At 40.3% G+C, this 13099-nt stretch overlaps 1 protein-coding gene across 24 annotated transcripts in view; it reads right to left on the bottom strand.

Moving 5' to 3' along the window:
* ARID1B (AT-rich interaction domain 1B) overlaps positions 1-12855 on the bottom strand; it is a 409836-nt gene extending 396981 nt beyond the window's left edge. For 7 of the 24 annotated variants that reach the window (XM_043512228.1, XM_038394486.2, XM_043512223.1 and 4 more), the window contains exon 1: positions 10589-12840. In XM_043512228.1, the coding sequence (XP_043368163.1) occupies positions 10589-12334 (1746 nt within the window). In that variant the 5' untranslated portion in view covers positions 12335-12840. Of the gene's footprint in view, positions 1-10588 lie in introns of all 24 variants that reach the window. The other 17 variants (XM_038394482.2, XM_038394485.2, XM_038394480.2 and 14 more) reach the window with 7 other exon arrangements.
* Between the last annotated feature and the right edge of the window lie 244 nt (positions 12856-13099).

Below are 13099 nucleotides of genomic sequence, written 5' to 3'. Positions count from 1 at the left end.
CTTTCTTCTTCTTCTTCTCTCTCATTGTTTGTCTTCCCAAAGTCTTAATCCCACTTATACTTTCACAGATAATTACTTCTGTAAAGTTTCTCTTCTCCATCATCCACAGATAACTATTTGTATTACACCACCTGTTCCATACCATATCCTGAAGAATATTCAATTAATGTTCTGATCCCCACTCTGCCATAGCCAGTACAGGGCACAGAAGTAGCCCTAGAAGCCCAGACCTACCAACAGACCCATATGGGCTGAGGCCATTTACGTTTTTAAAAACCTGCCACAATGGAATGTCAAAGACTATGGCTCCTGCTGTCTGAGAATTTTTCTGAAAAGTAATTAAGACCTCCCACCACTAGAAGTGGTTATATTGGGTAATACAAGAGGCTAGGTGGTAAATGCCCTGCTTCAAAAAAAATAATTCTGTGCCTCAGCCACTTTTGTGCTCCTGCTGATTCCCCTGTAGTATAAAAGTACATAGCCAAAGGCAGGTCAGAGACAGAAGGGGTTCAGGGAACATTCACAAGCCATATTCTTCTTGGACATACAGCCTCATTAGACCATCCTTGCCTAATTCTGCAATAGCAGGGCTGAGTAGGGGTGGTCACCTAACCTAACACTGCAAAGATATGAAGGCTGGGAGTATGAGAAGGGACTCACCATTCCCATTAATTTCAAGGGGGAGGGGATAAGAAAGAAATGGGGTTAGAAATGCAGAGACATAAAATTAGAAAAGACAAAGGGGGATGAAAAATAACTCTCAGAAGGGAGAAAAACAGCATGACCTTGGAAAGGAAAGGAAAGGAAAGGAAAGGAAAGGAAAGGAAAGGAAAGGAACAGATAAAGACGATCAGCAAATTAAATCTATTACTCCCTGGAAAGGGAAATATAATAGGGGAGAAAGCTTGAGCCAACCCAACCCACAGCAAGGCCGGCAGATAGCAGTGTTCCTGGAAACTGCCAAAGAAGGGAATGGATACAACATCTTTTCTTGAACACACCAAATGATTTCTATAAGTAAAGAGCTCTAGGTAAGAAGAATCTTCAGAGTCATGGAGATGGATCAGTCACAGGGAACAAGAGAGTATCTCATAAGTTTGGATATGACTCCAAACTTCTGAGCTCTTCGGGGCAGGGACTGTCCCTAGAGTATTTTTTGTGAATTCTGGTGAATATCAGAATATTTGTTTGGTAAACATCGTAATTCACAAATTATACAACACACATTAATTCCATGTTTTAAAGCAAAGAGAGAAAATCATTCTTAAGATAAAGTGATTGCATACATACCTCTTCATTGGTAATAGACTATCCTATTTTTTACATTTGGAAATTAATGCTTTTATAATTTAAAAATTAAATGATCCTTTAAAAAAAAAATCTTTAAAATACTCAAAGTTGCATCATTTTCTAACACTTAAAATCAGATTCTGCATAGAATGTTAAAGAGGGGGAACACACTTCAAATTATTAATAGTAAAAGGTTATAAAAGAAAATCTTTTTAGGGGATGCAGCTAAGCAATATACAGTCAAGAATTATCACTCAAAATAAACAAAATATTCCCCAAACTTATCTTGCTGTAGCTCACAAAAGCTTATGCTCAAATAAATTTGTTAGTGTCTAAGGTGCCACAAGTACTCATTTTCTTTTTGCGGATACAGACTAACACAGCTGCTACACTGAAACCACTCTTTACATTTGTTTTTCATAGCATCTAAATCAGCAGTTTATCTGTACCACTGAATTATTCCCTTCTCTACAAGGTAAGAAAGCTGCCTGTCTGTATATACTGCCTCTGTGTGTTATCTATATGCATTCCATTTGAATCCAATTTCCTTGCATTACCTCTGCCCAGGTCAGGGATGAATGGCTGTCAAATTCCCTGAGGAATAAAAAGAAAAACCCTTTCTTCCTGAGGCAGCAAGTTTCAATTCACAGAGCACATGGCTAATCTACATATGTGAAGGTCACCGCACTTCAGTCAAAGAGGTTAAGAATGGAACAGTTCACGTAAGGGGCTGTCTTAAACATCTTGGCGTGGTGCCCAACAAGTGAAATTGTTGAAAAGCAATAGATAGCTTCTGGCAGCAGTGAGGAGGAAAATATTTTGATCATGTGATACCATACAAACTAACTACTTTGCTTCATATGTGAAACTTTTATGCACAGTACAAAATACCAAATTTGGAATCAACTCCAGATTCCAGCCTACTTTCTTTGGCTATATTGCCTACTTGTGAAAAAATATGAACTGTATTTAGCATTATTTTAGGATACAAATTCCTGAAGCCAGGTTAAAAAAAATAACATTTTAACAGTACATATAACAAACCTTTACAGCCAAGTGACTATTAACTATATATTATCAGCGAATTTCATCTCCACCAAACATAGGAAAGCAAGAAACTATTTATGCCACAGAAATCTACTGCATCTTTTCATTTATTAGAAGAACTATAAAATTAAATTAAATCTGGCAAGCAAAATTAATTTTTCATTGCTAGTACTCTACTAAAGTTTGCTCCACTCCAGTGCCAAATATATTTATTTTTCACAAGTTATGCAAAATAATTTTGTATTTGAGACTGCCATAGAGGCAGAATTATTTATCTTCACCAATCACATTGAAAATAAAAAATTTTAAAAATACTGTAAAAGGCTCTATACTACCTATTTTTTACTCAGAGCTTTGTTTAAGTAAGGAGTAGTGAGTAGGATCAGAAAAGCAGAATTATTTTCTGCAAACAACCTTGATTGAAGGTAAAGTAAAGCCTCAGTACTTAGTATTTTATATAAACAAAGAAGACTCAAATGTTCACAATACAAATTGTTACACATGAAATACACCGCTCCATCCATATTTCCATTTGAATCAAGAAGTTTCAAATAAAACCAGAAAATTCCTTAACGCTGTCAGAACAAACCTCTTTATCTCTATTTTTAACCTTAAAAAAATACAATTTAGGTACTACAACTCAAGTCTTTTTTTCGAAAGAAAATTTCAGAGCTGATGTTTCAGTACCTCACAAATAAATTAGTCTGACAATCTAATCAACTGATACAATCAATTTATGTCGAACAATTGGTCCCAGGTCCTTTCCAGGAAAGGAAAGAGTCCAGTCCCCAACCCGTCTTCTTTCTCTTGTTGTAAAATATGACAACTGGCTGGTTGGATTAAGCTAATATACAACTGAAAAATATTTTACATTTAAATAGCACCTTTTATTCAAGGAACTCAAAGCACTTCACAAAAGCAACCACATATTATCTTTTTATACCTGGCGGAACTGAGGCACACTGATGTTAAACCAATTCTCCTAAGACAGTCAGTGGAGAGTTGCAACAGAATTCAGGATTCTTGACTCCATCTTTCTAAAGCTACAGAACTTATTCAAAATGGCCAAAATTCACTACTCGTGTAAATCAGCACTATTCCACTAAAATCAATGGGGATTGCACTGGTTTATGCCAACAATGAATTGGCTATGTCCACATCGGGACTGGAACTGTAGTAACACAACCCCATGTTTTAAAATGGTGGTCGCTTGCAGGGTTTTCCTAACCCGATTTTCCTTATCTCCTCACACCAAGAACCATATCAGAACTGTATTTAAAGGGCCTTTCTGCACAGACCAGTCTATAATTGTTATAACAATCCAATCCCTTCTGTCTCATAATATAATTCAGTCTTGTTTAAAATGGGACCAAATAGTGTTTTAGTTGTGTAATCAAAATGGGCTACTGCCCTGGACTTTACAGGGCAATTAGATTGATTCAACAACAATTAACAAAAAGAAAAGGAGTACTTGTGGCACCTTAGAGACTAAGGAATTTATTAGAGCGTAAGCTTTCGTGAGCTACAGCTCACTTCGCTCACGAAAGCTTATGCTCTAATAAATTTGTTAGTCTCTAAGGTACCACAAGTACTCCTTTTCTTTTTGCGAAGACAGACTAACACGGCTGCTACTCTGAAACAACAATTATGTAATTGTTCTAATACTTATGTTCACAAGCAAAATTATATAATAATATAAACTCCCAATACAATAGATATGATTTGCATAGGAAGGTCCTTAAACACAATTCTAACACACTTCTCAGGAAAAAAAAAATCCTGTACACAATGATTAAGGGAAATGGACTATTACTCTACTAGGCAGAGACAGGGAAGCAGAAAAAAAGGGCAGCAATTAATTTCTGTGCTCAAAACCCTGCTTACCAAGTCCAGAAGCAAAAGTTTATCTGACCAGTAATGCCCAAATTAGAGAGAATGGGAAGTGGTAAATGGGTTGCATCCTTCTATAGGCATTCAATCTTCATTAACAAACAGCTGCTGCCAAAACCACTATGCTTTAAGTGCAAGATGCTACATGAAGGGTACACCAAATGCTGATAACTCTGCACTGAATACAGGTCCCCTCGAATATTTGGGGAACCAAGAACTAAATTCATATCACAGATTACAGAGTAGCAGCCGTGTTAGTCTGTATTCGCAAAAAGAAAAGGAGTACTTGTGGCACCTTAGAGACTAACAAATTTATTTGAGCATAAGCTTTCGTGAGCTACAGCTCACTTCATCGGACGCATTCAGTGGCCACAAGTACTCCTTTTCTTTTTGCATATCACAGATTAGACTTTCTGTACAGAAACTTTGTAGTAGCTTCACTGCTGCTATTATCTCTGGATTTGGTATTGGATAAAATAGCTGGCATTTCCAGAGCACAAACATGCCAAACAAAGATTTAACAAGAATTTTAATGAAGATGTAAAGGTAAAACCCTTGTACACTGTCTCCTGGACAATGACTCTGTGCAAGATGGGTTCACACTTTTCTAAACATCTGCAGATGACCAGGGATTTTTAAACAGAAGATACGAAGTTTGTTGGATGGAAAGGTGCCTAAGATGCTGTGTTCCTAAGATAAGTGAAGCTGCCATATGAAGGAGGCTGCTTAAAGAAGATATAATAACTGTGATTGGGATATACAAAACGCTGGTACCTCTAAAGCTAGAGCTGAAGACAGACGGGGGGGGGGGGGGGGGGGGGAACTCATCTGCATCTCATCTTAAAAAAATGAGATGGCTGTGGATATAGTTAGGTGCTTCAAGATTTTCTTGAATATCCTCATTAAATAAACGCCTCCCTTTGAAAATACATATATTGTCTGGGACATAAAGCTGTGTGTATCAGGCTTTTCATCAAACTCCAAGTTAGAGCACATGTAGCATCAATTAAAAGTGTGATTTTACTCTAAAAAGTAACTTGCAAGATGACATTATGGGTACCATGTACACTATCTCTCACTGAATTCTGTATCAAGTTTGTTCAGCTTACACTTTATTTACCATAAACTCACCGTGAACTCTGAAAGATATTCAGGATTCTTTCAGCATTTTACATCATCAGAATGGAAGTTCTATAGTCCAAACTAAGCCTCAGGATACACCTGTTCAACCCAAATTTCCTCAGATTTTGCCCTCAGTGACACCCATACAAATGCTAAGGTTTTGCACAGACACCAGTAAGGGAATAATCAAAAAATAGTGCAAGACAGACAACTGATGTACACGCATTATTTAGAATTCATGACGACTATACAGGCATGAAGTTATTTTCTTTTCCTATTGCCTGAATAGTGTCTATGAAGCCACACCACACTGAAGCTTGATACTCACATTATTTTAGATCAGTTTTCAAAATAAATTTGAAAACCACCAAGGTACATTGGCAATTTAAGTTTTAATTCATTTACGGCCTTGCCCAATCCTATCAAAAAAATTATTTAGTACTATGTAAATCTTAATATTGTAAAAACCACAATGCTGAAATATATTCTGGCAAGTTAGCTTACCACATCTAAATACTACTGGGAGCTGAAATCCTCAAGCCTTGAGCATGCATGCACAGTGAGTGTAGTAACACTGCTTTACATATCCACAGCGAATCTTTAAAGCCTCCTGATAAATGGCACATTTTAAAAAGATATTGAAATGCAAGCCTGTACCCATGTCCTAACAAGCTGAGGACAGTTATGTGAACTGAAGTATAAATAAAATACTGTCACTTAAAATATTACTGGTGAGAATTTCAGGATACCCATACTTGATTTTATATGCTTTGCAGGTACAATAGCAAAAGAAAGAAAAATAGAACTTTCAATTATCATTCAAACTTATTTTAGTCATCAGAATTAATCTAGTTTTAACTTACTTTTTTAAAAATATATTTCAAATGAGAGTATCAGGTAACCTATGTTTGACCATCAACAATCAGTCCAGTTGGCAATCTCAAAAAAATTAATTATATATGCATCCAGGAATAAAAATACATCAACAGTATAAACATATTAGCTTTCCTTCCCACAGACTTGGATCAAAATGCCAGAAACACACTAATTGACTATTCAGTTGTACAAGTCTAATGTGAAAGAGGAGGTAATATAGTATAAAGGTATGTACCACTTTTATTTATCGTACCTCATACACAGAGTCTTGTTCTTCAATTTGCAAGCGTAATGACCACTACAGAAACCAACAAGCGAACACCAAACCACAAAGTGTCAAATATATAATCACAGTACAAAAAGATGCTACTAATTCACACTACTGCTCTCTGCTATTTCTAGGTAGAGAATGTATAACAGCAAACTGTTTGTGAATAAACACACAGGCTGAAAGGAAGTCTATTCTCCCATTAATGTACTGAGAATCTATGCACCATACTCACAGTTGTCTAGCAGCCCCCAGACAAAGGACCCAATCCTGCAGTTCTTACTCAGACAACACTCCCCTTTAAAGGCAATGCAACTAGCATAAGAAGAGCTGCAGACTCAGGCCCATTCTGAGTTTATGGGAAAAATAATTCCCATAGAAAGAGAAACTATTAATTTTCAAACAAACAAATCAGCTGTTCCACTGAATTGATTTTTTCCTAACAACTGGTAAATATTAAGTGCAACCCAGATAATACTGAAAAGGCCAAGTTCTCTCTCTCTCTCCCCCCCCACATTTTTATATAGACACACAGAAAGAAAGCACAGAGAAAGCGAGTGCAGAACTTGAGTGTGTGTGTGTGTGGTGTCTGTCTCTCTCTCTCTCTCTACCACATGCACACACCCACCCACCCACCCACCCCTGGAATGAAACTCAAAATATAGAGTAAATAGGGTCATATAACTACAAATTTGAGTTATACTATCAATAAACTGGTCAATAATTAAACAAATGGCTTATAAGATTTCATCATTCCCCCTTAACTGTGATACCATAGAACTTATTATTCATAACCAATTAATTTTGCATTAACAGTATCCAGCAGCTTTTAATATTTGTGCTTCTTCCCTTCTTCTGCAATGAGAGGCCTGCTCTTCAAGCTGCATGTCTCATCTCTGTTTCAGGCAAGTAGATTAAATGAAGCAGAAGCAAAATTTCCTTAAATGATTTAATAGGTTAGACAGGCGGACATTTCAGCTCATAGTGGGAATCTATTGCCCTGGACACCAAGAAAAGTACCTTCCTATAGGCAATAATGTCCTAATCATGCCGCTTCAGGTATTGTAGCCCATTGTTCACAGAGCAATAGTTTATATATGTTTAGAGTCAAATCATCATTAGCACACTGACACTCACACATATTAGTAGTGTACACATATATGCAGCAGAGTATTTAAAAAAAAAATCCAAGAAACACTACATTCAAATGCTACAGGAAAGGTTCTATTTCTCACTTATTAAAAAAATGTACAATTTCTAAACCCACTGAAATAAGGTACCAAAAGAATTAAAGATATATACAAAGAAATATCTGTACCAGCAACTAAAATAATTATTTTCTACTCAGTATAATCTATTTTCCTTTAAAAAAAAGGAAAAAAAAAAAAAAAATCAAACCAGCATATTTTCTTTAAGATCAGGCCAGATGATACACACAGTAAAACTGTAATTAAAAAGGAACAAAAATATTACTGATGAACGACTTCTCTTTATTACAAACATTATAGGAAATATCAAAGGACAGTAACTTGGTACACTATGTCTTATAGGTATATCATATAATACCAAAATTAAACAAATACTGTGTAACTGTGGAACAAGACATAGACCCATAAATATAAAAAAGTATTAACAAGGATCATACTGAAGACATAATTAATTTAGTCTCAAATACAATAAAAAAAAAATCTTGTACAAATCCTGCCATAAAAAAAAACTACACTCAGAAGTAACATGTGCCTACAGCTGTCCTAATACATTTTCTCCTAGCTTTTAAAGCTGTAAATTTTAAACTACCTATGTTTAATTAACTGTGAAAGGTTATGCATATGAAGCTTCATTATTTTATGGTTCCTTATGACCCTTTTACCAGTCCAAATTAAAAAAGGGAAAAAAATAACATTCATGAAATTCTTATTTCCCCATCAGAAATAGCAAGGAAAAAAAGGAAATAGAAAGTAAAACACTGCAGTAATGGTCTGTAGACAAAAGACAAACATTTTCATTCTGTCCAAGGTTCACATTATTAAGGTCAGTCCATCATTCACTACAAAAACCAATATCTGCTTTAGGACATGCTCATTTTAAAATTTCTTTTACAGTAAAATACAACAACAGCTTAGTGTCGCTAAAAGCATACACCTGTACTAATTTCTATTAGTCCTAATTCTTAAAACCTATTAAAAAAGACTTAACAGTTATTAAAAACAAAATCTTGTGGAGGGAGAAGGAACTCCACAAAACTTGAATGCATTATCTCTCCTTTTTAAAACAGTTTATTTTCCTATGGAGAATTCAAGCATAAGCTCATTATGTATTTGTATACAAAAATAATTAAATATTTTTCCTGATATATCTTTCCCCCCCAACAATTCAAATGTAAAATAGATTTTTTTAAGTATCTGGATTCATAAAAGTGATATAAAAATCACTGATAGTTTGAATGGCTTCTTCTCCCTTTTTATAATATGCTATATATGTTCGTATATAGGGTGCCACAAATAAATAAAAAACCCAACCTACAAACACAGGGCTATGACCATGGTAAATGTTAGACACCGAAATAAACTGAGAACATAGGATGATCTTTAAATTAAGATTAAATCACAAAAATATCTAGTTTCCTTTTGTAACTAGCACATTTTTACATTACAATATGTTTAGTAAGAGGCATAAAGGTTCAAATAAATATCACTTGAAATTACTGAATCCTCATCCAAGCCATGCTATTATATTTTTTTCTGCAAGTCTGATTTGCTCTAAAAATAAAGGCATATTAAATCTAAAATCAACACCCAGAAAAACCATCACCTAACAACCAAATTAAAAAAATAAATAAGATGCCACTGGCTTTTCGCTATACTGTTCACAAGCATAATTTTTGTTGAGGCACATGAAACCTCCACTGTATAAATATGGTTGCTCATTGTTTCAGCTTCTTCTAACAATGTTTAACTTTTGCATCTGCGAGCGATACTGCTCAGTTATTATTTGTGGCAAGAATTTTTGTGACTCTACTGCTCAGCACTTCTATTTACATCAGCAGTGCTAAATGCCCAATGGTGAGAGAGGAGCCAATCAGATGGCAGATTAGATGTCAACTCAGAGGCAGCTGTCTGGAGACTATTACAGCCAGTTTACCTCCACAATTCAAATTCCAAACCTTGCAAAGGAGAGATCAAGTCACTCTTTAGGCTCAGACCGCTAGCAAGAAATGTGGAGTTAAGACCATTTCCTAACCAACCCCTTATAACTTTGATGATGGCAAACAAGCAATCTACAGAAACATAATCCAACAATGATCTGATATCGATTTGTAATTTACTGGATTTAATTTATCAGGGACGCGTACATTAGTCAAAACAAGCAGAGCTCTCAATATCTGGATCTGTTTACTTACATAAAGGACTCTTCCAGTCTCTTCATCAAAGTATGCATTGTTTCAAAATGGGAATAATAATGTGTGTGTATCAGACTCACTTTAAACACAACACTTATTTACATCTCATTCTCGTGTGGATGTCTGGGGCAACTATGCAAGAAGAATGAGGTACCTAACGCACCTCAGCGCCTATGAAATGAATGTTCATGATTATGGCACTCACACTTCAAGTAGCAAAAGCAACCTGACTGCATTTTTGCTGGATCTCACCACAATATCTTCATCGGCAATAAGACTAATTTGCTGAAAGGGTATTAAAGGTACCTGCTCTGTCTACAAACATTCTAACAGAGGGCAGTCAACGTTATTTTCCAGAAGCTGACAGTGGAGCTAAAAAAGCAGCTCCTCCCTCCTCACCCCAAAGTGCTTTTCCTCGGGGCCTTGTATCTCCAAATCTCCATTTCAAACTGGAGGAAAACTTTATGCTGTTCAATTGTGTAACCGAATAGTGTAATTTTGTACAGCGAAAGCGTCTGTCGGAAGCCTCCAATCTAATCAGTCGGACGCTGTGCCTTACCAAACCCTGTTATGGAGGCAGCAAGTAGTTCAGATGGCCCAGGGGGGAAAAGTAAATTGGAGAGAAACTAGGCTCCAGAGACGCATTTAAACTATATAGGGGGTGGCCTTTGGGAAGGGGGGTTTCTGGTGGTTACCTGGGTTCTGTTGATGGTCTGACCAGTGCTTCCAGGGCTCATAGCTGGATGAGCTCTTTGTTGTGCTGCAGCCCAGGCTGGGTTTGCAGATCCATACTGGGAGCCCATGTCTTTGCCCATGCCCATGCCCATGCCCATGCCCATGCCCGCTGCTGCCTGCTGGCTTCCTGGGGCTGCCGCCGCTGCCTGGGGTTGTGGCTGCTGCTGTGGTGGGGCACTGGGGTTGCTGTAATCAGGGTAGCTGCTGCCATAGCTCCTCATCATGGGGCTGGGGGAAGTGAGCAGCTGGTTCAAGGTAGGGGTGGCCCCGGACGGGTGCTGGCTCTGCCCGGAAAATCTCTGAAAGCCTCCAGCCCCAGAAGTCGCAGCCGCCTTGCCAAGGCTGGCCCCTGCACCTGGGCCCATCATCATGCCGCTGCCCTGCTGCCTGGGGGAGCTCAGCACCCCGTAGCCAGAGGACGAGCCCCCATAGCCGCCTCCTCCAGCTCCGGCTGCAGCCGCGGCGGCAACCGCCGCCGCTCCCGCTCCTCCCGCTGCGGCGCCGCCGGCCCGGCCGTAGCCAGGGTAGTGGTTGTACTGGCTGTTGGGGTAACCCTCGTGGGAGTTCTGCAGGGGGTCCATGCTGTTGGGGGCCGCCGTGGGGTGCATCAGCCCCATCCCGGGGCTTTGTTGTCCGCCATGTTGATCAAAGCAAGGCCCGGCTCGGCTCGCTGTAGCGCTGCTGGCGGGGGCAGGGTTGCCGTAATAGCTGTTAAACTCCGGGACCCCCACCGCGGAGGGGCCGCCGCCGCCGCCGCCGCCGCCTCCCCCGCTCCCGCCGCCGAGGCTACTGTTGCCGCTGCCGCTCCCAGCGCTTTGGGGCTGCTGCTGCGGCTGCCCGCCCAAAGGTCCCAGGCTGGGGTGGTCGTAGCGGCCGCCGATCTGCTCTCCCATTTTGCTGGGCAGCTCTTCCTCCTCGCCCCCTTTATTCAGCATTTGCGGCGGCGGGGGCTCGGCCTGATTTCCCAAAACACTGTCTTTTCCTCCATGTTGCTGCTGCTCCATGTCTGCACTGGGCTGAGCAGCGCCGCCACCGCCGTTGTTGTTGTTGCCGCTGCCGCCGAGGCTGTTGTTATTCTGCATCGGATGGGGCTGAGGCGGCGGCGGCGGCGGCTGCTGCTGCTGGAATTGATTTAGTTGCTGCTGTAGGGCATGGTGGTGGTGGTGGTGCTGGTGGGCATGGTGGTGGTGGGCATGGTGATGAGGGTGGTGGGCATGGTGGTGGTGGGGAGGTGCAGCCGGGTGATCGCCTCCAACGTTTTTCAGTTTGTGGTTGGGGAGCAGCCCCGTCTCCATGGCCGAGCCCGGGTTGGAGGAGGAGGAGGAGGAGGAAGAAGAAGAAGACGGTAACCCCGATGAGCTTCCACCTTCTTTCAGAGCCGACTCCGAGGAGGAGCTGCAGCTACTGCTGGTGTTAGCGTTGTTGTTCTTATTACCGGTGGCAGCAGCAGAAGTTGCATTGTTGGCCATGTTCAGTTCATTATGGTGGTGCAGGAGATGGTGATCTACATTATTCAGGCTGCTGCTGTTAGTCCCATCTCCGACCCCCAGCATGGAGCCCGGTCCAGGTCCCCCAGCGGCTGCGGCGGCGGCGGCTGCTCCCCCCGCGCTGAGATCCTGGCTCAAGTTGCCCGGCAAACTCGGGGTTTTGCCCTTGTTGTTCTTCGCACCCGCTGGAGCCGCTGCTACTTGCGCGGCCATGATCATTGCAACATTGCCAGTCCGAAAGAAAAAAAATCCAACACCCACCCTCAAAAATAAAATAAAATTAAAATAAAATAAAAGCGAAACGGGGGGGGGGAGGGGCACAGGAAGGGAGCGGGGCGAAAAGAGAAACGGGGGCAATAAACTTATTTGAATAAACAGCAACCCCTCCTGATCGTTCTACACACACAAAAATTATAAAAATTCCCCTCCCCAAGTCCGTGATTGAGATTAGAAATGGTAAGAATGCCTTACGGTCTGTGCCTGTTCCTGTTGTGTGATTTCATGTTGAAAGTTTTTTGTTCAGGTTTAAATGAAACTTTTTTTTCTTTTCCTCTCTAACCCGGATATGGGTAAATACACGTCTGACTGAGCCTATCTGGCCCAGCATGGCATGAGAGAGAGAGCGAGCTCTAACAACTATTATCCACTTCTCTCTGATTACTCCGGTACACTTGGAAAACCCGGACTGGATTTCCCCCTCCTCCCCCTGCTCAGCTTTAGCGGTGGCACACTGAGGGAGTCAGAGAGAGACGCGCATTACAACCTTCAACAGCCCCGAACCAGGGCAGCTGCTTCTGCTAATGCAAAAGGCTGCACTCTCCCCTTTCGTATTTTTGCCCGTCAAGAAGCGTAGTGGTTAGAGATGGAGAAAACCCTTCAGTCACTCCCTTGCAAATCCAGTCTTCCATAGACAATGGAATATTAAGCTGATGTGACAAATGATCTTAACCAAAAAGGCTAACTAAGCATCACCGGGTCAAATTC

Source organism: Dermochelys coriacea, chromosome 3 (assembly GCF_009764565.3).
Source record: "Dermochelys coriacea isolate rDerCor1 chromosome 3, rDerCor1.pri.v4, whole genome shotgun sequence".
In the NCBI taxonomy this organism is placed as follows: Eukaryota; Metazoa; Chordata; order Testudines; family Dermochelyidae; genus Dermochelys; species Dermochelys coriacea.
This window is presented reverse-complemented; position numbering and strand designations above follow the sequence as displayed.